The following is a 26,579-nucleotide window of genomic DNA, read 5'->3' as shown; positions in this document are numbered from 1 at the left end:
CCGGCCGTTGGGGCCGGGCGCGTGCGCGGCACCGCCTCAGGCCGGCGGAGCGGCGGGGCCTCGCTGCTGCGGCAGGAAGACCCTGACGGTAACTGCGGGAGGCGTCGGAGCACCTGTGTTGTTTTTGCGTTTGCCTTTGCGTCTGAGGCGTCTCCCCAGCTGTACGCGTGGACTTTACCCGCGCGGGGAGGTGTTGCGTATGTGGCGGGGGCCGGGAGCTGGCGCCACGCACCTTCTCTGCCTAGCTGCCCAGTGAGGGAGGCCTTGGGCTCCAGGCCTGCCCCTGCCAGAGCCCCTGCTTATGAACCTTGTGACTGATTTCAGTCACATCTGAAAGGGACAAAGGCCTCAGAAATCACTGAGTTTGTGCGGAGTGTAGGTGTGCAGCTGGAGGACAGCAATAGTGTCAGGATATGTGCCTCATCAGTGGACAGAGGTAGGGGTGCAGCCATCGTCTCTGCAACCTAGCAGTAGCCGGAATAACCAAGTAGAATTGATTTTTTTCCCCATAAGTCACAAGGACGCGAATAACCAAGTAGAATTGATTTTTTTCCCCGTAAGTCACAAGTGTCCTTTTAATGTCTGCAAACTCTTAGAACCTGTAAAGGATTGTTGCGGTATAAATGCACTAGGCCTGATTTACCACTCTACATACACAGCTTGGGAAATTAAGCAACAGTACAACCAACCTATGTACACAAACTGCACCCAAGTAGCTCCTGCAGGCTCCTGAGGCCTTACAAGACTGACACGTCATCCAAATAAGGTGCTGAAGACAGAAGAAAAAGTAGTGGGGGGGAAAAAAGCCATGAGTCTTCCTTCAGAAATCTTTCAAAGGAAACTCCCGTAAAGCAGTTATAAAAAAGTAATGACGAAATAAGAGTGAAACCTGAGACAAGCAGAAAGGAAAACGATGAAATGAAAGTGAAACAACTTCTGCAAAAGAAGCTTCCAACTGAAGGAAGCTCCACTGAGAGCAAAATGCTGTAGCACATCTTGGCATGACAAGCAGCTGAGGGCATGATTTGAATTACAGGAAATTTTAGGCTGGGAAGGGCCCTCTGGAGATACCTGGCTTCCTCTTAAAAGCAAGGCATTAAATCAAGGGCCCTGTCAAGCCAAGTCTTGAGTATTTCTATTGAGGAAACTCACACTAATTCTCTGGGTAGTATATTCCAGTGTCTAATTGTTTTTGCAGTGGAGAATATTTTTCTTATAGCTGGACAGAATTTCCCTTGAAGAAATGTGTTCCAATTGCCCCTTGTCCCATGCACCCCTGTGAAGAGGGATCCAACTTTTAGGAGTTGGAAAACTGGTTGGATCTCCCCTGAGTCTTCTTTTCTCTGGGCTGAATAAACCTAGTTCCTCCAAACATGTGCAGAGCTCTCCAATCCTGCAAGCATTGTGTGGCCCTCACGGGATCCTCTCCAATTTTTCACTCTCTCCCTTGAACTGTCCAGGACCAAAACTGAACACAGTAATCCAGCTGCTCTCTGTTTACTCTATTCCTTTTGCTACAAAACATGAAATTGAGTCAAGGAGGTGTTGCATTACCTCGGAATCACACTGAGGTTCCCTAAAACCCCACAGTGGAAACCAAGCCTGCTCCTGAAGCTCAATGGCATCTACCATATGGGTGAAAATACATCTCAGGGAGAGACTATCCCAACAGTCTTAAAAGACTATCCAACAAACTCCTCCAGGAAGTTTATCACATGCATCACAACCTCCTGCTCTATATGCAAGGTGCAATTCTTCAAATTGAAAAAAAAAAAGGGCATGAAAAAAATTTATTTGAGACAGCCCCAGAGTAAACCATTACAATATACAAGTTGGGTTTGCTTCCCGGCTGGCCTTTTGTGGGTCTGTATTCTGCGAAAAGGCACATCCTGCAAGAGACTGCGGACCAGTGCCATCAGCCGGGGTTGCCACCGCCGAAGTGCCGAGGGTCTCTGTGGGTGCGTGCCCGGAAAGCCACCAGCGCAGAAGACCCTGACACGCTAGTGACCTGCCCTAGAAGCTCGCCAGCTGGAAGGTGAAGGACACACTTCAGTTTGTTTTTTTAAACCCGTGGTTCCTGTTAAAGTTTTCCTTTTAAATAAAATATTTAGGAGTAACACTGAGTCGTGCCGAGTGCCGCCCCCGCCGCCGTCTCGCGGCAGGCCCGTGCCGTCACGCACCGAGTCCGCAAACGAAACCGAAACCGAAAGCGGCGCTGGGGCTGGGATAAGGCCGGGCACGCCCGGCGGCAGTCAGAGGAAGCGGGGAGTGGGATGGGGGACGCGCTCCGCGCTCCTGGCTGACACCGAGCCGGACCCCAGTCTCCGGGGACCTTCGGCCGCCGCTGCAGGCATACTCCGCCGGTGTCCATCGCCGTCCTCCAGCGGCAGCAGAGGCGTCCCGGGGTGCCGGGCGCCGCCAGCGCGGCCATGGGAGACGAGTCCCGGGACGAGCGCTTCCTCTACATGATCTCCTGCTTCAGGCCGCGGCTGAAGCAGTTCATCCGGGTGCAACCGGTGCTGGACCAGCTTCCCTCGCTGAGCGTAGAGGATAAGGAGAAGGTGCAGGCGGCCGCTGTGCAGCGGGGCGAGGTGGAGGGGGCGGAGGAGCTGCTGCGGGCCGTGGAGCGCGGACCCCGCGGGTGCGGCTGGTTCCACGAGTTCTTGCAGGCGCTGGAGCACGGCGGCTGCAGCCTGGCCGCCTGCTATGTGAACCCCAGCCTCAGCCAGCTGCCCTCACCGGCCGAGGAGGCCGACCACGACCTCTGCGTGCACTTGGTGCAGCTGCTCCACGGCACACTGGTGGACAAAATGCAGACCTTGCAGGTGGCTGAGAAGTGCCTGCAGATGGGCATCTTCCAGGATGAGGACATGGATCGGGTAAGTGGCCCGCCTGCCAGGCCGGGCGCCAGGCAGTGCCACAGGCACTGGCCACCCCCAAGAGCTGTGGGGCAGATAGGAAGCCACAACTAGGAATGGCCTTGTAAGTGCAAAAATGAAAGGGGAGTACCCAAACTTGGGGGAAAAGAGAAATGGTGCTCCAAGTAAGCCAGTGAAGACTGTTGGCAGTGGGCCAGCCTGTGGGATGCCAGCTAAGAACCAGGGAAAGAAAAATGCCATGAAGAGAGGGTTAGACTAAGCCAATGTCTAAGTGGAAGGAATATGGCTAGCTTTACTGTTACTCACCATTTTGCCACAGACTCAGAAGATCAGTAAGTGTCTTCTGGCCCCTGAACCATACCAGGAAGTAGTGATGGCCTGTAAAGTCCTAGAGAATACTTGAGCTGAAATAAAGCAAGACCTTCCTTCCCCTTTTTTGCCATAGGTTTGCTAAGGAGTATCATACTAGACAGTGGAGCTGAGCAGAAGTACCAGTTTGACAAGAAAGAGCAAGTATTAACCTTTGATGAAAACATTCGCCAGTGCTTACTCCATTTGGCTAAGAATGACTTGCCTGGACTAGTGTGAAATTTATTTGGAACCCCAAAAAATGGGTACCCTGAGACAGTGTTAGAAGAGGAAATTAAAATAAGACTTGCCATAGCAATAAGGGGAAAACTGGCAAACTAAGGGTGGAACTACATCATATTTGCACCCTGAGCTTTTGCATCCTCTTTTTAGGTAGTTTAATGCTCCATCTCAGTTAAATGACAGTCATATACATCATTTTGTCTGGTGACTGTCAGGTAGCAGTACGGGCCAGCTGCAGCCTAAGGGATGGGGAGCCAAGCACGGTAACACAGCAGGCAGAGGCAGGGGCCTTTTAGGAGGTTACTGGCTCCACTCCCTGGTAACTGGTCCACATGTTCCCCCAGGTCATCTTTTTGCTGCTGGTATTTCCATTAAGCCCTTCATTACCCTTCACAATCCTGCCATCAACTCCAACAAGGCCTAGGCTTTCTTAATGTGCTTCTATATTCCTTTTTGTTTACTTCTCCCTACTCCCACTTCCCATGCACTTTCTTTTAGTCTTCAATCTCAGTCAGGGGTTCCCATTGCTATGCCTGCCCACTTTCTTGCATATCAGGATGGGTGATTCTCAAGCCTCAAGAAAATTGCGCTTGAGGACTTAAACACCTGTCTTGGGCTGCTTTACTTTTGGGATGGTCATTCTGTTCTTTATGTGATCACGTCAAGTGCTGCGCATGACAGCCCTGGGACACTTTTCTATAGCTTCTTTGATGGCAATAGCCACTTTCTAGAGGCTTAGCTATTGTATCTTTAAGTGGGAATTGAGATGATGAAGCCAGAGTTTAAGAAGTGAAGTGTTCCATTTTATGTATGAGGTCATGCTACAGATTAAGTCTGAGCTCTGGTAAGCTGTATGATATCACTTCTTCTTAATCAAGGTTGGTTATTCCCTAAACCAGTGTGAACACCAATCATTATACCACAATAATAATAATTATTTTGTAGTGTTGGTTATTATAACCATTGTCCAGTACTACCAGACTTTCCAAATAAATTTCAGGTCTCTTAAGTTTTATATATCCTACCCAAAACCATATGGGATAAACATGAGGTTGGACAAAACTGCAGTAAGTCTCTTCTGATGAGTGGCAGGCCCACTTCATATCTTTATTTTTAAGTACATTTTAATGATGACAGGGAAATGCTTCTGTACCTATACTATTCTTACTAACTTCCCTGAACCATTTCCAGTCTGTCTCTGGATTGTTTTGGGTTTTTTATTTTCACCAGATCCACGCTGTTACTGACAATCGTGGGAACAGAGATGGTGCAAGGGAGCTATTGAGCAGAATAGTGCAGAAGAAAGATTGGTTCTCTCCTTTTTTGATTGCTCTGCGTGAAACCCAACATGGAGGCCTTGCAGATGATTTAAGTGGAAATACAGGAGGTAATCATCTTACTTCACTAGTACTAATGTGTGGGTTTTTAATATCTCTTTTTTGTACTGTTAGAAAACAACACAGGGTTCTCACCATATGGATTTTGCTGTGACAGTGAGACTAATGCTTTCACTTGTCCAGGGATTTCAAAATCAAGTTATTCAACAGCTTATTCAATAGATTCTTAAACACTAAAAATCCTTATTAAGCAATATCAGAAATACAACAATATGTATGTAGTTGTAATTAAACTGAATCCTTACCTTTTCTAACCCATTGTTTTCAATGTGATGTTTTTATAATCTTTCATTAAAAATATTCTGAAGATTAATTTGAACAAACAAAACAAACCTTTTCTGGATTTCTCCTTCAACACAAAGATTCGCGTTTCCTTTATAGAATGGTTTACAATATATACGGCATTTTAAAGAACACTGCAGTATGTCGCCTTGGGGGCAAGACATTCACAAGTCTCAAGACACTGTATAAAATTTACTGTAAATAATAGAATAAACTAGTAAAGAGATTATTTACAGAAATAAAACTGAAAGAGCTATAGGGTTTTGGCTACTACTTTCTATTCCTGTACCATGATTATGATACTGTAAAATTATCCTAGTGCTCCCCTGGATTCTAAAATATGAAAAAGGAAGCAGCTCTCAAATACTCTATCCCTCATTTTTTACTGGGCTCCCCATATGTTTTGTAAGATTTTTGAGACTGAAGTTTTTTAACAGATTTCCCATTTAGCAGCTTCAGCCTTCTCGCTTGAGCTCACCAGAACTATGTCTCTATATGCTTTTAGTTGCTGCATATGGGACAATGCATTAAGATTGGGGTAAGAGGAGTGTGAAGCTATCTCTTCCAGTTGAGGACAGGAATCAACCTGTCTTCTGCCAGACACAGATAAGCAGCTGCCATATTTGAGCGTGCAGTTCAAAGGTGGTTGAGTGTTCCAGTCTGCAGGACAAGACCAATCAAGTTAGAGCCTCAGAAGATAGTTCTGACTGAAAGTCAGATGCTGAGAATAGCTCAGCAGCTACTGTGGTCCTACTTCTCATTTTGTGTTGCAGCTTTGTCAGGCTTAAATTCTTGTCTTTGTTGCTTTGCTATCAGTAAGGTAAACAAAGTAATAAATATTTAGGAAATATGCAAATTATTAAAAATACTTTCATATTTTTATTTTCAATCTTTTCAAACTTTGCTTTTCTGAATTTCCAGTACAGTGCGGACCATGTAGGGTAAAACTTAAGTTTAATTCAGTTGTTTGATGCCATACCGAATGAATGCCTTTATTCCACCGTTTCTCAGTAATCGTGGGCAATGCAGGTCCTAAAAGAAACTGTACAGATAGATACGTAAAGCATAAATTGTGTTGTTCTTACCAGAGGATAAGAAATTTTCCATGTACACAGTCCTGTATGTGTGTAGATATGTGAAGTGTATGATTGCTGTAGCATCCCCTGATACGAGGTCATAGATGGGAAACACTAAGAACAAGTTCATTGGGTACCTTGGAAGGAGAAGAGTGGTGCTACATTTTATCACTCCAGGTTGATCCACAATGATTTGTTACACTAAAATATGTTGTTATTAGCAGACACCTATACATAGAAATTGAGAACTTTATTTAAAAAAACCCAAACTTGAAATAAATCTATTAATTTCTTTAAATTTAATTTCTAATTGCAGAGTAATTGAGTTCCAAATCTGGAAGACCCTGGAATGCAGTCTTCGTGCAGTTTTTGTAAAAAATGTTTATAATTTATCGAACAGCATTTTTTGCCTTTGGAGCATACCTAGTTCTACATGAGTCTAATAAAAATAAAAGAACAGGGAAGTCAAAGAGAAATTATTTCCATATTTGAAATAAGACAAAGAAGTGGAAGGAGGGAAAACATTTTGTGAAAGCTTTCTCAGGTGTTCTCTTTTATGGGCAAGTTTTGAAGTCCTGCTGTAAGGTACATCCATTTATGAGCTTACGGGACCAATGGAATTGAGCAGGTAGGAAACATGGTCTAGTCCACAAATTCAGTTTTCAGATCTTTATAGTGACTGCAAAAATTTGAGATATATGACCAAACGCTTTCTTAATAAATATTTATACAAACATCAAAGTTCCAAATTATAATGGTTTTAAAGTCAAGACCAAGACTGTATGTTATGCCATTATGTGCATGATGAATACAGGTTAGTTCTATGGTTTCTGTGCTCCACACTAAAAGAAACGAAATGTTTTATAGTGCTGTGGAATTTCTATTTGTTTTCTAGGAACAGAGAATAGACAAAATGGGATGAAGAATAGTACAAATGAAGAAACAGAAGTTACAAGCCAACCAGGATATGCCGTAGTGGAGGATTTGAAACAGCAAGAAAATGTGAATGATAGTTTCAGCAGTGAGAACGGTGTATTGGAAACATCTATTGGAAAGAATTCAGTAGTTTCAGGTATGTCCACTAACTGGTATTTTGTGCTGGTACCAGTTAAACTTTAGTAACTGCAAGTAACTGAGAGAACATTCTTGGTGCATTGACTCCCATCTTGCTCACAAATTCAGGAACATATGGTACTGTCGAGGTGAAGGGAATGAATGGAAAAAGTAAATCTTGATTTTCTGGAAGCAGTAAATTCCATTTCTTCCTATGAATTAACAGCAGTAGCAATTTTAAGGGTCAGATCTACAAATTTGTTCAGTTTAAAGAGTTGCTCTAGGACAAGAATACGTTGTCATTCTTGAACTAATTAATCTGAAAGGTAAGAGCTGGTTCAGAAACCAATTTGCTAGCACAGTACAGAATGGCTTAGGAGGACATGGCCAAAAAATTTGTAGCACACTGTGTGCAGCCTTTGTGTAGACATTTTCTGTGTCCTGGTTGTAGCGATGTTTTATCTACTGTGGGCTGCTTGATTTTCTTATAATTGTGCAACATTAATGATCTTCCTTTCCTCTTAAATAGCACTTTTAACAACTTTCTATTATTATTTCTTAAATTACTGTGTGAAGAAATGAGTCATTTTCAAACATATTTAATATTGTTAAATAAAATATTAATATTATTAAATGAATACTTTATTTCAGACCTGTTCATGGTACATTTATACTATCCAATGAAAACATTAGGTTTACATTGACACACCTCCCAGTGTTGACAAAGTTTAAATCAAGAGGAATGTTTCTGTACCACTATAACTGCAGCTGTATTAAGTACTTCTTTCTAGAAGGCTGGTAATTCTGTATTGGAAAATATTTTTTGTTCTTGTAAGTCCTTTCGTTTATTTTAAGGATTTATATCTAGAGAGCATCAAACAACCACTGTCACTTACATCGCATGCTCAGAAGTACATTTTTAGTAAAAGGTTTTAGAAATTGTTGTGGCCTGTTGTTCATATGGATCCACTTTTAAAAACATGCCTTGGGAGATGATTATTAGCAACAGCAATTACCAGCAACAATTCCCAGACATAGCTGGGAACCAATGATTCAAACATACGCTGTATGATTAAGGAACTATTCATATGTGTTACAAGTTCAGATGGAGCTCAAACAATACTTACAACTGAGATAAATCCTGCCTGAGATGATTTTAGTAGGGTTACTCAGCCAAAGGAGTAAAACAGCAAAGGCTGCTCTTTTTTTATCAAACCTGAATAAATAAAAAAAAAATTGGCTCTGAAAACTGCAGCCTTTCAGTGTGCAACAGTAGTAGCCTATTTCTCATTTAGCATGATATTAACAGCATATCACAATGTTTTGTAGCAAGTAGTGAATTATTAACTACAGCAAAAATATCAGCTTGGTTTTCCTGGATTAGAACATGGTTTGGCAGTATAAAGAAGAGGTGCCAACTATTTAATAATGATTCAGAATGGATCAGACTGAGTTATCCTCACTCTTAGTTAGGATCCTTTCAGGGCAAGGCTGAGGCTGTTAATTGTAGCCTCACTGAGGGTAGGTTTTCATTGCTGTTAGCTAGATCTTTTACAAGACTTTTGTCAGGTTGAGGGTTACAGATAACTAGATCTATTAGCTATGAACTAGCCTGCCACAAGCTAATTCTAGCCTGAAAACTATGGTCTCCTCATCACTGAACTGTACTGAAATTAATAGATGGTGGGTATTACCAGTTTGTGCAGTTGAGCGGATCTGTTCAGTGAAATTGTGCTAAGGGTGTGCATACTACATGAATTCTGGCAGTTTGGTTCAGATTGACTTCAGTCTGGTGCGGACTGTATGCCTGCAAATGGCTGGAACACATCTCATTCGGTTTCAGCTGACAGGAATTAATTTCTTATGATCCAAACCAGCTCTGTGATATGAACCAAAGCAGTGTAAGTGGGGACGATTGACAGATTCACTGTAAACGTGCACTTCTGAGTTGAACTAAACCAGCAGCGTAGATGCAATGTAGCAAGGGCTGCCAGAAAACAGTGCTGCATAAAGCTGGCTGTAGAGGAACTGGCTCACATTCAGCCATCTTGAAGTGCAGTAAGCTTTGATCTCTGTGCACTTGTACACACAGACTTAACTGCACTCAAGTCTTTTTCAATTTCCATCCTTTCTCATGATCTCATAAGACTGTATTTTTAAATCCAGCAGCTGAAAATACAACTGGAGCCCAGATTCTACTTCCAAGTAGGCTAGGAATGCACCTAATTTGCAATTTGATGCTGTCAAGTGTTGTCAGTTTTGCAGTACACTCCCACCATTCCTTCATGTATTGAGAAGGACGAATTTCAAGGAGAAAGAAGCTTTTTCAAGTCACTTGAAATTACTGCAATTTGCATTGTATCTAAAGCCTCCTCTGACCCTTTTATTGGAGTAGCTGTGACAGAGGGAGTCAGAAGGTAAGAGGCCAGTAGGGTCATAAAAACAAGGTAGAACTAGATCATTTGGCCTAAGAGAAAGCCAGAGAGAAATTGTGCATGCAAAAACACAGATAAGAAACTGCACACACAAAAAAACAACAAAAAAGCAGTAAGTTTGTAAGGTGAGAAGTGAAACGCTTTGATTAAGGCTACAGTTACCTGTATAAACAACAATTTAAATAAATAGCAGCTCTGTTTTTCAAGGCCTGTTTCATAAAAAACAAACTTGATTGGAACAAATAATTGCACTGTAATTAACTGGACATTTCAGTAATGTCTCACAAAATGTCCCTTAATGCTTCAGATTAGAAGAACCGCCCATTAACTTGAAAGTAGGACCAATTTTAATAGCCTGTTTGTATTTTGGTCCTTCATTTGTATTTTCCAATGTTTGAAACTTACTCATGACATAATGTAGCACAGGACAGGAAAGAAAGACTTTGTTTAATTAATATGGCATAGAACCATTTTTTTTCATTGCATTCCCTTGTCGTTATACTTACTTCTTAGTCTGTGCAAAGTGACTGAAAATCTTTCTGTGGAATATGCTGCGTTACCATGTGCAAATAGCACTGTAAGGGAAGACTAGTGAAAGTGGTGAAAACAGCTGTTAGAATAGCTGTTAGACAGGACAAAGAATAATGATTTAAACTAAAGAAGAATGGATTTAGACTAGACATTAGAAAGAAGTTTTTTACAATGAGGGTGGTGAAGCACTGGAACAGGTTGCCCAGAGAGGCAGTGGAGGCCCCATCCCTGGCAACATTCAAGGTCAGGTTGGACGGGGCTCTGAGCAACCTGATCTGGTTAAAGCTGTCCCTGCTCACTGCAGGGAGGGTGGGCTAGATGACCTCTAAAGGTCCCTTCCAACCCAAAGCATTCTATGATGCTATATCAACTCTTTTATCCATTGTTTTGGAAAGGCTTACTTTTTTTTTAATTTTATTTTAAAATAATTCAAGAAAGTTGCCACAGTTGAAAAAGGAGAACATTATTCTATTCACCGTTCATTTGGAAGCTGAATATTTTGCATTTCACTTCACCACTGACATTTTCTGTTGAGAGATTATTTTGTAATGCATGCTGTACATTGTAATTCAGATAATTATGTGCAAACCAGTTTGTGAATGCATACTCTCTGCTGCATATGCATCTTTCAGTTGGTCATCTTAGATGGGAGACTACATGGAACAGATACATAGAATTTTAATTTTGTTCTCTCTTTCCTATCTGCATGGATTCCTAGGAAGTGAAAACGAGAGATAGCAGTGTCATCTTCATACTTAGAGTTCCCACTAATGCTACTTAGTAGTTTGTTGCAGGTCTTTGAACATGGATTATAGCTGGTGAGGTTTTTCTTCTTTTTTCAGGACAATGCTGTCTCGTAATGTGATATTAAATGCATGCTATTATATAACAATAGGGAAATTTTATATAAATCAGCCTTCTGCTGTGAATATATTTAAGCGCCTTTCTGTTGATTGCATTGATTTCTAGACTAAGCTTTTAATTTAGGTGCTTAAAGTCTTTAATGCCCTTTGCCAATCATAACAGTTCCTACAGATGGTGGTGATTCATAGCTGGATCAGATTCTGAGGTCTGTATGGAGTAAATTATGAAAACTGTAGGACAGCAAGACATATGCATGACTTTTCACAGTTATGTTAGAAAAACCGAAAATAAAGACTTAACCAAATACCTGACTCCTAGTGGTAGCTAAGGTAGCTTCATTTCAGTTGTCTGTATTATACTTGTTCTGTGAAAGAGCAGTTTTGTTTCTGTTATTCATTCACCTTTCAAGGAGAGCAGAACTTGCATAAAAGAAAGTCAAAGCTCATATTTTTACTGAACGCAGACTAGGTTTAATTTCCACCTCACTTGCCAGGATTTTGTAGTGTCTATTTCAGGAGTACCGTTCTAAGACACTGTAACTTCTGTTCAGTTCTAAACTCTCATTCACAGCATCTATTTTGCTTTATGAATTATTTGTTGGGGACAATATGGATATGGAACATAATGGGATATTCACTGGAAAAAACTATGAAAAACTTGATAGGACACAAGTTCAGTAGCTAATTAAGCAAAACATAGGTCAATGCTATTATTTTGACAATTTTCTTATGCACACTGTAAGCTCAGTTGCAGAATGCTGCAGGTAAGCTGACAGTGCAGGGTGAGGCTGTTCACAGCAGTTTTTTCCAGAAGAACTGTGTATCTCTTTAGATACTGAAAGGACTGAGTTTTGGTAAATCTTGCTATATAAATTACACTTGGGACTGAAAAAAGTCAGTGTAATACATTGATTGTCCAGCAGAGGGAGAGCTTAACATTAGAATATCTACAGTAAACTTGCCAGATTTCTGTGGCGGTGTCCAAGTTTTCTGTTGGGGATTGTCGGTCTCTGCTTTTACTTGCAAACAGTTTGGAAGATTAATAATTCCTCTCTGCTTTTATTTACCTGGGAACTCTTTTCATGTTACACGAAGAAATGCTTTTAAAAAAAAAAAATCACAGTTCTGGTTTTGATTTTCTTTTACTACAGATATAACTCACATGGCTTACAGGCATTAAAAGAGAATGTCTTCAGTTTGCCAGCAGCGCTGTGGATCCAGTAGACCAACATGTTTTTCTTCTTTTTTTTTCCTCTTTGCTCCTCTGAAAAGATACAGTAAAATAGGGCTAGAAGCAATCACGCAGGCAGTCATGTCTGGACACTTGCTTTCAAGCAAACAGAACACAGATGCCTAACAATAAATCATGACCCACATTGCCTTACCCCTGCTATGTTTGGTATTTTCATCTTCCCCTCCATATTTTCTTCCATAAGAAAATGAATTATATTGTTCACAGTTTTTTCTTTACCTTAGAAAAAGTTTAATAAAGGAAATTATACCTCAGCCATCCCTGCCAGACATTTGTCTAGTCTATTTTAACCGCTGAGGGAGAGAGCAAACAATATGCTTTTGCTGTTTATATTTGTATAGCAAATATACTATGCTACATTTGTTTGTGTTTTTCATTTAGAGTCAGATGTCTCCATAGGAGATGGTAGTGTCAGTAACTTGAATGAAAACCTGGGACACAGCTGCGCAACCAGTGATTCAGGTATGTTTTCCCTTCTGTTATTTAGTAATTGCAAAATAAGCTCTGGAGGGTAAGCACTCTGTGAGCGGGCTAGAACAAAAATCAATGGAAGGCTTTCACTGTGAACTCCAGTTTAGATGCCAGATGCCAGACTTCCTCTTGTTTTGTTGGAAAACAGATGCCGGTTTTATGGGTCTGGACTTAAGCCCCAGCCCCAAAAGAGTCGGTTTACTGAGATCATCTGAACAGGTCTCTAGACATCGTCATCATACAAAATGGTCAGTGATGCAGAGTGATAGAATCACATAGGCTGGAAGGGACTTCCAGAAGTCATCCAGTGCAGTCGCCTGTACAGATATTCATAATGCTGATACATATATCTGCTTCATTTGCTTTCAGAGAGGAGCTAGATTGTGCCTGGCCCCTGCATAGGGTAAGTGAAAGGGAATAGGACATGCTTTAGAGGCATCTAAGGGTGAGGAGAAGCATTTCCAGAGTACCTGCAGAACAGTTATGAAGGTCCACTTTGGACCTAAGTAATTTAGTAGCTCTATTTGTAAAACCAGCCTAATCAATGGAGGTTACTATCTGAAGACCTTTGCAAATCTCCTATTTAAACATATGTGCAAGTTCTAAATATAGTTTTAAACTAAATATTGGACTGTGTTTACATAATACTTTGCAGACAGGTATGAACTTGCTACGGATATTCTCTGAGCCCAATTAAACACTGCTGTTGTAAAAGAGATCCCCATTTCTTTTCTTCTTTTTTTTAATCTCAGACCTGAGGCAGAACGAATTGGCAGCTGTCCACCATGGTGAACAGCCTGTGTTTGCCTACACAGAATTCAAAAGGAACCAGTTACCTTTTGGAATCTAGCCTTTCTAAAGTTTGTGCTGGGACTGTGTCTTGTGCAAGGGCTAGAAACAATCTGGGTACCTTTCAGGCCAGCTCTGCCTAACAAAGCTAGTATTAGATCAGTAAAGTCAATGTAAATGTTATATATCATATGCCTGCAAAGTGTTTACTATAAATGCTTTTCAAATAGTTTAAAGCTTTTTAAATATTAAAACCCATGTATTTTGTAAGTACACAGAAAATTCAGGATACCTCAGGTCTAAATTGCTACCCTGTAGCTCGGATTTCAGTCTATGTATTGCTAACTCTGAAGAATATAGTTTACGCTTCTGCATCAACTGAGGTGACTCATCAGTCACACTGTATTTTTTCCTCACTGTGTCACATGAAATGTCTGGGCACAGAAGCTTCTCTGTTCTGTGGACATTCACACTATATCAGTTGGTCAGGCTGATACAGGCTACTAGTATGTGGCAGCATGTATATATGTATGGCCTGATCCTTTAAGATTCCTGAAAAATCTCCTATTAAGTAAATTGGGCATTGGCTATGTCCACTAGTCCAGCAGGAAAAAAAAAAAAAATCGCTACAGTTATGTGAAGAATGCGGAATAGATTTGTTTTCCAATATTTACTTGCTATATGTTCTGCTTTTCATGTGGGCTTTAAAAACAACTAGTTAAAATGGTTTTAAAAACACTCATGGTTCTTAATCATGCCTAGTAAACTCAGTGAGAGCAACTGTGAGAAAAAAAGCTAAGGAGATACAGATAGACTTTCTGATATTTATGGATTTTATAATTTGAAATTTTGCAGTAGGGTGGTTGTATTAACAGAGATGTTTGGATAGTGTCTTAATGCATTGACATGATTTGCATTTTAATGCAAAGAATCATGTGGATTTAGTTGCAGTTTTCTGTGCAAGGATCATTTTACATTTAAGAAAAATGGTGGCATTAGGACAATAGAAGAATAATTATCATGTTTCTTCTGTCCCAGAGCAGCAATTCATATGCGCCTTGTATGAAGGCAGACAACTTCCCTAAAGTTATACTGTGCATGATGAGAATTCTTTAATGGAATCATATCCTGTGAAAAGATTCCTGTATTAGCCTTTATCTAAACAGGGGCTGGGGAAGCTACGAGAGAGCTAAGTTAAATATTTTTTAGGCCTGGACAGTTAATTGAGGATGTTAAAGAACTGAAATTTAACCAAACAGATGGGTGATAAAGTGCTAGTTTCAATATGATTGACCTATTGAATTTAGCCAACCAGAAAGCAAACAACGTTCTTCCTCAAAAGAGAGTAGTAGAAGTCAGATAAGTAACAGCAAGTACTCTCTGGTGTGAATTTCCCTGTGTTCCAGGTAGTACTGCACTCACACTAAAAGGCAAAACAAGCAAAAAACACTTAAGAATGGCACTCGGATGTTTCCATCAGCAGTATTTTATCAAGCTTCATTACTTTTTGTTAGTTTAATTTTATTTAATGGAATCAGGGATACTAGAAAAATACACTTATTTTGTGTGTAATGTATCAGTGATAATAAAATCCTCATGATTCTTCATTTAATGATATCATCAGGAAATAAAACTATAGGGTTTTTTCCCCTCATTTTTAGTCTAGCAGAATGAGTTTGTGCCTTTTCTTCACTGAGGACAGTTAATGCTTGGAGAGTGATTTAAACATATCTGTAGGGAAAAAAAAAGCCCCAAACTCCATTGAAATAAATCCTTCTGATATTGATATATATAATTTCTGACTTCCTAAATATATGTAAACTCAAGAGACTTGATATGCTTTTCTTACTGCCTGAAATAATGCAACAGCATTTTTCTACTTTTAACTTTTGAACATTGTTTGTTTCACCTGTGAGCCATAGATCTGAACTCCCTGCCATTGCATTGTATATGATAGATAGAAGGTTTTGGCCTTCAGGTGGCAAATGTATATGGCTTTTTAGTGAACAGCTCAATTGCATTATGTATGAGTCAGTCTGGAAGCAGCGCAATCTACCATGAGTAGGTGTGATACATTCTGCAGTTAGTTCTATCTCATATGGGCAATTGAATTTTCTGATCTATTTGATCTTTATACTTTATAACTCCCTTCATCATTTTTTAAGTGGTCCCTATCTCTTTTTCTTTCTATGGCTCCATCTTTTCATCCTCTGGGAAGTATTTAAAAAGGTAGCTCACTTGCAACCAAATGAATTTCAGTACTGATGAAAGAGAACGTCACATAAGGTTGGCTAGATTATAAATACTGCAGCTCTGAACACAACCTTTGTTGGTCCCAGTGCTACTGAACTGTATCATTTGAATTCATACATAGTAATAGCCATGTCAACATAGATGGGTGAAGACATACTGTGGCCTATTGCATCTACCCTTGTTGGTGACTGGATGTAAGCAGTTCTGATCCAGAGTTGCACAAGTCCACAGAGCAGCATTGCCTATGCTAATATGCCCTGTTTTTATTTATTCAGAAGATGCTTCTGATAGTAAATTAATATTTTTCCCTTTAGCATTTGTTCAATATTCTGATAAATGTTCTATGCCTCCTGTTTGATACTTATATTTCTTTGTACCCTTAGATGAAGATGAAGTGGAGAGCAGAGCTTCACCTGAGCCAGATCTCATCCTGAGAGATTACCAGCTGGAAGTTGCAAAGCCAGCGCTGAATGGGGAGAATATTATAATATGTCTCCCTACAGGCAGTGGTAAAACTAGAGTGGCTGTTTACATTACCAAAGATCACTTGGATAAGAAGAGAAGAGCATCAGAGCTTGGAAAAGTTATAGTACTTGTTAATAAGGTATGTTGGTCCATTTTTAAAAAAAATAGTATTTTTCAAACCTCATGCACTGTTAATATAGAACTTGTAAAATAAATACAGACACAATTCTTAGCTTCTCCAGATGTAGCTATGGTTAAAGGCATACAGCTCTAGACTGTCATCTCCAATATTTACCATCATCATGGTGCAAGCACAAATGATTTAATTTACCCCAATGCAAGTGCAAATTTAGATGTGCCCTAATAATCACATTATTGGAAAAAGTACAGTTTCATGTTAAAATAAGTAGAACCAAAATCATATTTTAAAAAATATTTTTCACATTCTATGTTTGGATTTGGTAATGAAGGCCACCTAACAAGTCTCACAGTAGTTAGGGAATATTCTGTCAGATTTTCTGATAATTTTACTGGAAAAATTACAGCAATTTAGCACATATAAAACATTTAAGAATTTTATTAAAAGAATAAAAGATATCCATATCCTCCTATAAGAATAAAATTGATAGCATGTTATAAGCTCACTTAAAGAGCCAAGGCCTGCGTGGTTTGTTCGTTCCTTCTAAGGCACAGTTAAACCAAAGTTCTTGGGACAAAAAGGTTTCGTAGGAGCAGCTGGAAGGGAGGGGTTGGTTTGGGGATTTTTAGTGCTTGGGTTTATTTTTTGTGTTCGGTGTTTTTTTATTTTTTTTTTTAATCCTACCCTGCAGTGAATAAGGGGATGTTTGCTTGTTTTAAAAAAGTATATTTTGCACAAAGCATATATTCACCTGACAACATTTCTGGCAAACAGGCATGTATTTTTAATCCTATGTATGCTCTGGTTTAAATTCTTTGGAAACTTTTATTCAGGTACCATTGGTAGAACAGCATTTGCGAAAAGAGTTTAATCCATTCCTGAAGCGTTGGTATCAGGTTATTGGTTTAAGTGGTGATTCTCAGCTGAAAATCTCATTTCCTGAAGTTGTCAGAAGAAATGATGTCATCATCAGTACAGCACAGATCCTTGAGAATTCACTGTTAAATGCAGCCAAAGAAGATGAAGAAGGCGTCCACTTATCAGGCAAGTTTTTAATTCTGAAATTTTTACAGAAGGACTAGAAGTATGTCTCTATTCTGGAAAATTGCAGAGTAAAAATGTGCCACATTCAGTAGTTAATGTTTTTTCAGTTGACTGGTTTTATAAATGCAAGCTGAGAGTCAAAACCAGATCTCACTTAATGAGCATGCATTTTTTTCAAGCCAAATTAGATTCTTACATTTCATTTGTACTAAATATTTGTTATGCTTCCTATTTTATCTAGCTCAAGCACAACTCTGGGCAAATGCAGCCGTACTGGTTCCACTTTCCAAGCTTGATAGAGCATTGAGTTATATTACATAGACACCATAAACACAATGATAAAAAATTACAAAAACTCAGATGTAGTCGGTAGTTTGAGAAACACAATGGAACACAACATAAAAGCCAATCTGTTATAAAAGTTGTATTTGTTAAACTCGTATCATTTTGCTAACTTACAGAGATAATGGTTACTTATAATAGTATCTCTCTGAGGTTGGCAGATATAATGGTCTCCTACAACAGATGAAGGAAGTTGAAGAAAACAAAAGATACAAGATGAGATGAGGTAAAATTGTTGGCCCAGAATACTAAAGTGGCAGATATCTATGGGAGATCAGAAACAAAATGGTATCATCTGCTAGTGATGTACAAATAATGGAGCAGCCCTTGACTTCAGCTCTAGGATTTGGGCTGTAGTGACACTCCTGTATGAGATGTTAACTTCTCCCTCTATCTGCATGCAGTCAGCTCCTTTTAGATGGGGCAAGATGTAGCTGAGGGGAGAGCTATGATGTTAAAAATAATGGATCTGAGATGAAAGAAGTACTTGTCTGGGTGTTAACAGAGACAGCAGAGAAACCTGAGGGGTCAGTCTGTGTCTATCAGTGGCTAGTGCTGACCGGAGTACTACTTGATCCAAATTAACTCATGCAGAGCCACTTGGGTACCTCAGAATTGCCTCCCCTCCTTCAGAATGCCTTTTTATTAACCTAAGCAGAGTACCAAAGATGTTCTTATACTTACTTCCTTTCCACTGCACCTAAGTTAATAAACCTTCCCTAGTCTGAATCATTTGGGAATGTGGAATAGAGACACCTGAACATTTTTACAGGAACTGCTGACCTGATTAGAAGTGGGCTGAGTCCCAACCAGCTTGTGTAATGAAGTGGGTTTTTGAATGGGTTTCGCACCTTGCAAAGTTTCCTTCATAAGGAGCTATATTTTTTCCAGAACTGAGGTGGCCCTGCACGCAGGGCTGTGTTTCCTTCCTGTTATACCTGTGCTAGTAAGTTCAGCTGGACCAAAGCCAAGCAAGCCTGAACAGAGCCATTTTTATGGCTATGACTTGGTTAACTCACAGCCTATATAAGCCATCCTAATTAGTTATACGTTTTTTATTCCTAATTTCTGTTCATACTTTTTTCATCTGTTTCCATAGAGGTTTGCATTACATGTAACATGAAATTCCAGCCTTAGTGAAATGGAGGGGACTCTCTTAATTGCATTTTACCATATGTTTACCCTCTTTACCAAGGGCTGAAGTCACAGTGTGGACTTTGTAAAAGCTGTGTATCACTTTCTTAGTAGAAGCACATCTCTTCTGGTAGGTTAGGTTCTTCCTGAGTAATGATAGGAATATGCATTACAGAAATTATGGTCAAAATCAAAGGGAGTCGTTTCATGTTGGCAAAATAACTGAGAAGCTGCCAGCACTGCTTCTGAAGTCTTCCAATATGTAGAAATCTTAGAAATAAATAGAAATTTAGATTTGAAATCACATCACTCTAGTCCACACTGGCTTCCTGAACCACTTGTGTGAAGACAGTCAGATTTCTGCAGTGACATGGAACACTAGTTTGCTTTCCTAGTGGTAGTCTTTGGCTTAGCCTTTAAATAAAATTTCCCTTGTTCAGTCTCCACCTTTCTTTAGGTTCTCAAAGACAAAGTTACAGGATACTTTCTCCAGCAGAAAGGCCAACTGAGAATGTTCTGGCTTTCTGTTAGTTTCCAGCTTCTGCTGCCAGTTATTACAAACTCATTTGCAGTGATGCAACAATTTGAGCACATTAATGTGTAAACAAGACCATGGCAATTATTAAGGTTAAAAAAAAAAAAAAAAAGGGAAAAAAAGAGTTTAACCCTGATCATTTCAGTGATCTGCTTTATGGTCATTTCCACAAATATTTGTTGGATTGTAGGAAATGATGTCAAATTAGAGAGTTATTGGCCAGCTATGGGAAGAGTGGGAGCTCCATAAACCAGTTTTGCTGTTAGAGAAACAGAGAAACATTCATGAGTATTTCACATCAGAACCTTGAAATATATGTCACTGGCTGCATATGCAGATAGATTAAAGAGATGGTTTCTATGTTTGTGAGAAATTTAAAACAAACAAAAAACAATCTTAATTTTCCTTATTGTATAGTACTTGTTGCATGTAAATATGATCTGACTAAAAAGCACATAATACCTGTCTGAATCTTTATCAGTTTCCTCTGCTAGAAACGAGAGATGATTGGTAGTGCTCCCACCATCTGTTTGTTGTTTCCGACGACACATCCATAAAGTAATGACACATATAAAGTAATATAAGTCTTTTAATTGGACAGTAATAGGGAGGAAATCTCTGTGTTGCTACAAAATGGAAGCATATTTTAATGAGGACAGGCCTTTCTAGAATGTCTGAAATGTTTCTAACATGTTACGTATCTTCTCATAAACAAACAGTGTGTAGTTTGTCAGATACAGTTATGGATATAAAAGGATTGAGTTAAACTATGATATGTTCTTACCACTGGTTATTAAAAATATCTCTCTGAAATTCTTTATACCATCAGATTGGTTTTGCAAAAATAGAAAAGCTTTTTACATTCCATGAAATGTAAAACTACTTGACACATCAGGACTGCAGCAAAGATTCCAAAGTCCATTAAATATATACAATATATACATATACAAATATTACATATATATAAATAACATCCATCCATGCCTTCCTCCAGCACTACAAATTTCCTAATACATTAGGGCTCAAACAGACAGGTTCTCTTCAACAGTGTCCTTACCTGTAAGAAGATTTAGTCACACACATTCTACATTTGAAAGAAAATTAATCATTTAGGGGGGCTTTTTTTTTTCCAGATTTTTCACTCATCATTATCGATGAGTGCCATCACACTCAAAAGGAAGGTGTCTACAACAATATAATGCGACGTTACTTAAAAGAAAAGATGAAGAACAGGAAGCTGGCAAAAGAAAACAAACCACTGATCCCACAGCCTCAGATTCTGGGACTTACAGCCTCACCTGGTGTAGGAGGTGCAACATCCTACTCAAAAGCTGAAGAACATATTCTGAAAGTAAATAGCCCTCACACTTGCAAACCATCAAAGGCATATTGTCTTGTTCAAGTAAAACTTCTGAAGTCAGTGTTAGGCTCCAAATATATAATCTGATTTATTTTTTTCATGTGTACATGGGAGTTCAGCTTACAGCCATTCAGCAAATTGACCCACTACAAATTAATGGAAATCCATGTACAAATAAAGGTTACTTTACAGGGAAGTAGGGTTACTGGAAAGGGAAGTAAAAAGATTGCCTCACTTGAAAAAAATTCTCAAGATCAGAGGCAGGAAATCCACAAAATAGTGAGGTTTTATAGTTAATAAAAATCTTATTTTTCCATTGATGGATTAGAATTTACTGTGTATTCCTAAATCCTAGGGAGATCACAGTATTTTGTATCTGTATTTCTAGAGTGACTAAGCTGGGCTTTTGTGTGGATCCAAGAAAGTGAAAAACAAAGTTGAATACTTAAATAAGCAGAAACCACTTGTGAGATACAGGTAGCATACAAACGTTTTTCTTTACAGCAGTTAGAGTTATTCATTGAGAGGGGAGTATTGTGTAAACACCTGACTGGAGATAATTGGTTAAATTCTATATTTAAAGAAACTCTACTTTACCTGAAATTCAATGGATATACGTTAGTAATACAAAAGTAGAATTTAGCCCAGTACTCCAGTGAAAACTCCTGACTAGCAAATTGCATAAGAGGAGAATGTGATCTTGACCAGGTGAGGCCTGCAAGAAGCTTTTATGCTGTATTGAAGTAGATAGAATTGCGAGGCATTTTGAGACAAAAACTTTTTGGCAATGGAAAAAGCAGAGAATTCCTTTTCAGCAGCTCTGAAATCTTAATGATAGGATACTGGGTTTTGTATCTAAAGAAATGTAATCCAAATATGCAAGCTCAAATAGATAACTACTGCTGAAGACATTAAAAAGGTTGCCTGCCAGCCTTCCTTTCCTGTTTTCTCTGCTCATAAAAATTTTAAGGTTTTCCCTGATTACTTTAGACTTAGTGACAGAAATGTACATGTTTTCTTCTTGGAAGAGATCAAAAGGAGAAAACTCCAGTTCAATCGTGCAGTTAGCACAGAAATTTTCTCTCTCTCTTCCTGTTCCAAGAAAGATAATTTCAAATTATTTTCTACTCTCACAACCAGCTCTTACTTTCATAATTACTCCCTAACATTCATTTTCTTTTTTTCTATTGCACCATTGGTTTTGTTTATTTGTTTTGTGCTCCAAAATCTACTCTTCCAAAGTATTGATGGTATGTTTTCTTTTTCAAAATACCTGTTTTACACCATGATCTACAAGTTTTTTCCTGTCTGCAAGGACCACTTCTGGACTAAAAAGTAACTTGTTCAGCTTGTCTCAAATGCTTTTCAAAGACTTGGCCTTTCTTATGTATCCAATTTTTGTAGGAAAAAAATAAATTTGTATAAAACCCAATACCTAAATGAGAAGCTCTATTGCATTAATTGAGTTTTCATGTGGAATAACTCATTAAATGTTAAAAGAAATAACATTTTGTTTTCTCCCAGATCTGTGCCAATCTTGATGCATGTAGAATCATGACTGTTGAAGAGCATGCCTCTCAACTGAAGAATCAGGTGAAGGAACCATATAAGAAGACTGTGATTGCAGATGACAAAAGAAGGGTATGTTTTTTTCAAGCAAATCAGTGTTAAAGTTATAAAAGTATGTTGTATGGTATCAAAAACTTTTGGCTAATGCTCTTTTTCTATAGATTTATTGTGATCCATAGTGCTAATGTGAATATATGTGTATTTATCTGCTGCTTTCCTCTGTATGGAAAAGTATCAGTAAAGTCAAATAGAACTAAATTTTTACTTACATGAGTTACATTTTTGAGGTATCTGGTCAAAAGACCTTCTGAACCATAGTTGAAATGTTTGTATTGGAGAGACATTATATTCACTAAAAAACTGTGTATTTTTTGTAATATTCTTAACTATTTATTTCCATAACTCTAAATGCACTTAGCAACCTTACTTGTTTTCCAATTTAAGGTTTAACGTTTTAAAAAATTACTCAGTGCGGTACCAGCCAATGTTTTTCGTGCCAGAAGATGCTTACTTACTTTGGTAATCAATTTATTTCTAGGATCCATTTAGAGAGAGAATTACGGAGATCATGACAGACATTCAAAACTATTGCCAGCTCCATCCAAAATCTGAGTTTGGAACTCAGCCATATGAACAGTGGGTGATTAGAGAAGAGAGAAGAGGTAATTGCATACCAAAAATATCCCAGCTTTGGATTTATTTGGGTCATTCTATACACAGGCATGTTTTTGTATTTTTTGTTCACTTTTAGCTGCGAAAGAAGAAAAACGCAAGGAACGTGTCTGTGCAGAACACTTGAAGAAATACAATGATGCTCTCCAGATAAATGACACCATCCGAATGGTGGATGCATACAATCACCTAAATAACTTTTATAAGGAGGAGAAAAGTAAGAAGATGGTAAGGAGTGATGATGATGATGATGATGATGAACCAGCAGTATCAAAACAGGATGAAACAGATGAATTTCTAATAGGTTTATTTCATGGTAAGTTTGAGATACATTGTGATATTTAATACTTGAAATCCACAGATTATGCACTAACATGATTTGCATGGGCCCATTAATTATTACATCCTAGAGATTGCTGTGTTGTTTATTATGACAGTATCTGGATCTCCCAGTTCATACCATATGGAGTACATTAAACAACATCATAGTGTGATCATGTCCCAACATGGAGTAGAAGTTCTTCAGCTTTGGCACTTCGTTTTTGCTGATAGAAAGTAAAAGCTGTTCTCTGCTTTTCTCCAATGAACTGTCCCTGAGGACACTCTGATAGATACATAGAATGTGTATTCCAGTAGACAGTCTTGAGGGCAAAAAGTTGAGCAAATGGAATACAAAATTAATGAAATGACGGGGTTTTAACCAACCCTTTCTACCAAAGTTTGTCTATATACTAAGAGATGGGAGTGATGACCCTGATTAAGTTTCAGGTAAAGAGCAATTAGTGACATAATTAAACAGAGGATTAAATTGTGAAGACCAAAGTTAGCTGCCTTTTTTTCAGGTTCCATTCCACCTTGGAACTAGGATTCATTCACTCCTTGAGACACTGATCCTTTTTTGCTTCTTTTTTTCCCCCCTTACTGCCTTTACAATGAGGAAGAAGTAGACAAGTTCGCTCCCATTGCCTATGCCTATGGGCAGTGCAAAAGAAAAGAGATTTCACTGCAGCACATATCGCAACTTCAAGTAGCCTATGAAATTTAGAATGCCATTGTTAAGAAATTCAGGAAATGTTGGAAAAACTTTTAGAAAAATCTGTTAGGTTAGATAATGTCATTGTGTTTTTTAATGACTCTTCATACCTGTCTTTATGCCCCCTTATTTACAATTTCAGTACTGAGCTGTTGCTGAGAACCAAAAAGTTAAACTAACTAAAAAATGAAACTGAGTTGTCTAGATTGCTTCATTTCCACAGGTAAATGAAGTTCAAAGAACCTGATAGTGTAAATTATATGCCAGTTTGTTTTGATTTTACCACTGAAGGCACCAGGAGTAATGGAAGAAAATCTGAAGTTTCTCTTTCCAACTTCTAAGAGTGCAGTTTATCTTTGGGTGATAAACTCACTGCAGCCTATAGCGTAGGTTTAACTAAGGGTGAAAACTGTGGGAGTTTGTTACATCTACCTACTTTTTGTACGTATTTGTATATGTTTGATTACATTCTAAAATATGAATAAGACTGTAGTCAGAAAGCCACTGCCTAAGTGGTGTAGTAGTTTGTGATACATTGACTACCATTGCATTGGACGAGGTGCAGTGCAATAATCTGCACGGGGTGATGACATCAGAGTGACTGTAGTATCTTAACACACAATATTACTATTGTGTTTGCATGATCATCTGACAAGTACGTAGGCTTTTAAATATTAGAAGTTTTTAAAAAAAAATTAAAATACATGAGGAATCCTCCCTGGTCATGGTCAATAGTGGCTGTCAAAGAGAGTATTCATTTAACGTTTCACTGAGCATATTGAAATGTCTTTAAAAGCTGCAATACCAGTAACATGCACCCATCCTGGTGTCTACTACAGTGCGTGTTTCTAGTGAGGATTCCTACTTTGAATGTCCCAAGAAAAGTTTATGTCTAAGTTTATAAAACCATTATCAGCTGAGGGCCATGCATATCAATCTATTTCTCCTTGTAAGACTTTTTTCCATTATTTTAAAACTGTTTTGTAAATATTACAAGATCTGATTTAGCTCTTTAATACAGTGCACTTAACTGTACCACTTCTGGTGTGTAGACAGAGTTTTTTTCTTTTGCTTATTCTCAGCATGAAATATAGGCAAAGTGTATGTTAAAAAGTTAATGGTGATTTATTTTGATTGATTAGTGTGTTTTTAATGTATGCAAACTAACTTGAAAAATAATTGGTATCACAGGTTTTCAAACTGGATGAGAATTAGCCATGCTGGGAGAATTATATAGAAAGCTGCTCTTTGGGTTTTTTTTTAACTAGAGCTGTTATTTTACATGGTTACTTTTTCTTAATTTACATCTGCTATTTTTAAAGCAAAAAAGAAACAGCTGAAAGCGTTGGCTAGAAAGCCAGAATATGAAAATGAGAAGCTAATACAGTTGCGAAACACTTTAATGGAGGAGTTCACGAAGACCGAGGAACCTAGAGGAATTATTTTCACGAAGACTCGGCTAAGTGCCTTTGCTCTATTCCAGTGGATTAAGGAGAACCCAAAATTTGAAGAAGTGGGCATTAAGGCCCATTATCTTATCGGTGCTGGACATAACAGTGAAATCAAACCTATGACTCAGGTACAGAACTATGCACTACAGCCTTAAAATCTTGTACATGATTTGAGAAAACAGCTTGTTTTAGTACTAGAACAATGGACTGAAGTTTGGAGCCCAGAGTTCTGGTTTCATACCTGCCAGCAACTTACCTTCATAAGCTGCAGGATAGGTGAATAACAATGTCAGAGTAATTTTATTTCCACAAGAAACAAGCTTTTTTGGTTTTGGATTCTATAGCAATAGGAGTAACAGGCAGCCACTTCCTAGAGGGAGTATATAGTCAAAAGGGACACAAGTTGTAGTGAGGCATAGGAAGAAGAAGTGAACAAAATGGCAATAGCAAAAATGCAACAGTTAAATGAGTTTATACTTATTGGGACAACAGTAATTCAAATTATCTTTGCTGAATTGAAAAATAAAATTACAGTGTTGATTATGCCTGTCTTTTTCTGATATCATTGCTTAATCAACTTATACCAATTTACATGCATGCTTCACACTGACGCATAATCATTGAAAGAGAATTTGCCAAAATTTGCAATGAAAATTTCACAATTGATCACTCTGCAGTCTGCCTCGTACCATTGCGTTGATTTCATACACAACATCTCTCTGATGATTTATACCTCCAAATTAAACATTTTCAAAACAAAGTACTTAAGTCTCCTAAAACCTCTCCTATTCTGCTTTTTACTTCCCATAAAATTGCCACTTTAGCATTTAAGCAAAAATGGTGTGGTTTACTGCTGGGCAGAGTCCTTTTCCTTCAGCTGCTCTCAGTTTCAAAAAAAAGTTAGGAATTGTTCTCTCAAAAAGTTGCTTGTTTTCTATGAAAATTTGGTATTTAATCTGTGCA

General features: G+C 38.6%; 1 protein-coding gene across 2 annotated transcripts in view; it reads left to right on the top strand.

Moving 5' to 3' along the window:
* The first annotated feature begins 2,407 nt into the window (after window positions 1–2,407).
* Window positions 2,408–26,579, top strand: part of IFIH1 (interferon induced with helicase C domain 1) — a 28,883-nt gene continuing 4,711 nt past the window's right edge. Inside the window, exons 1-11 of one of the 2 annotated variants that reach the window (XM_075711709.1) lie at window positions 2,408–2,879; window positions 4,701–4,857; window positions 7,127–7,297; window positions 12,741–12,821; window positions 16,256–16,476; window positions 17,310–17,520; window positions 20,665–20,882; window positions 22,416–22,532; window positions 22,999–23,122; window positions 23,212–23,448; window positions 25,488–25,744. In XM_075711709.1, the coding sequence (XP_075567824.1) occupies window positions 2,430–2,879; window positions 4,701–4,857; window positions 7,127–7,297; window positions 12,741–12,821; window positions 16,256–16,476; window positions 17,310–17,520; window positions 20,665–20,882; window positions 22,416–22,532; window positions 22,999–23,122; window positions 23,212–23,448; window positions 25,488–25,744 (2,244 nt within the window). In that variant the 5' untranslated portion in view covers window positions 2,408–2,429. Of the gene's footprint in view, window positions 2,880–4,700; window positions 4,858–7,120; window positions 7,298–12,740; window positions 12,822–16,255; window positions 16,477–17,309; window positions 17,521–20,664; window positions 20,883–22,415; window positions 22,533–22,998; window positions 23,123–23,211; window positions 23,449–25,487; window positions 25,745–26,579 lie in introns of both variants that reach the window. The other variant, XM_009481526.2, reaches the window with a different exon arrangement.

The sequence above is a fragment of the Pelecanus crispus genome, chromosome 5 (assembly GCF_030463565.1).
Source record: "Pelecanus crispus isolate bPelCri1 chromosome 5, bPelCri1.pri, whole genome shotgun sequence".
NCBI classification, from domain to species: Eukaryota; Metazoa; Chordata; class Aves; order Pelecaniformes; family Pelecanidae; genus Pelecanus; species Pelecanus crispus.
The sequence above is the reverse complement of the archived record's forward strand: the minus strand, read 5'-3'. Positions and strand labels throughout refer to the sequence as shown.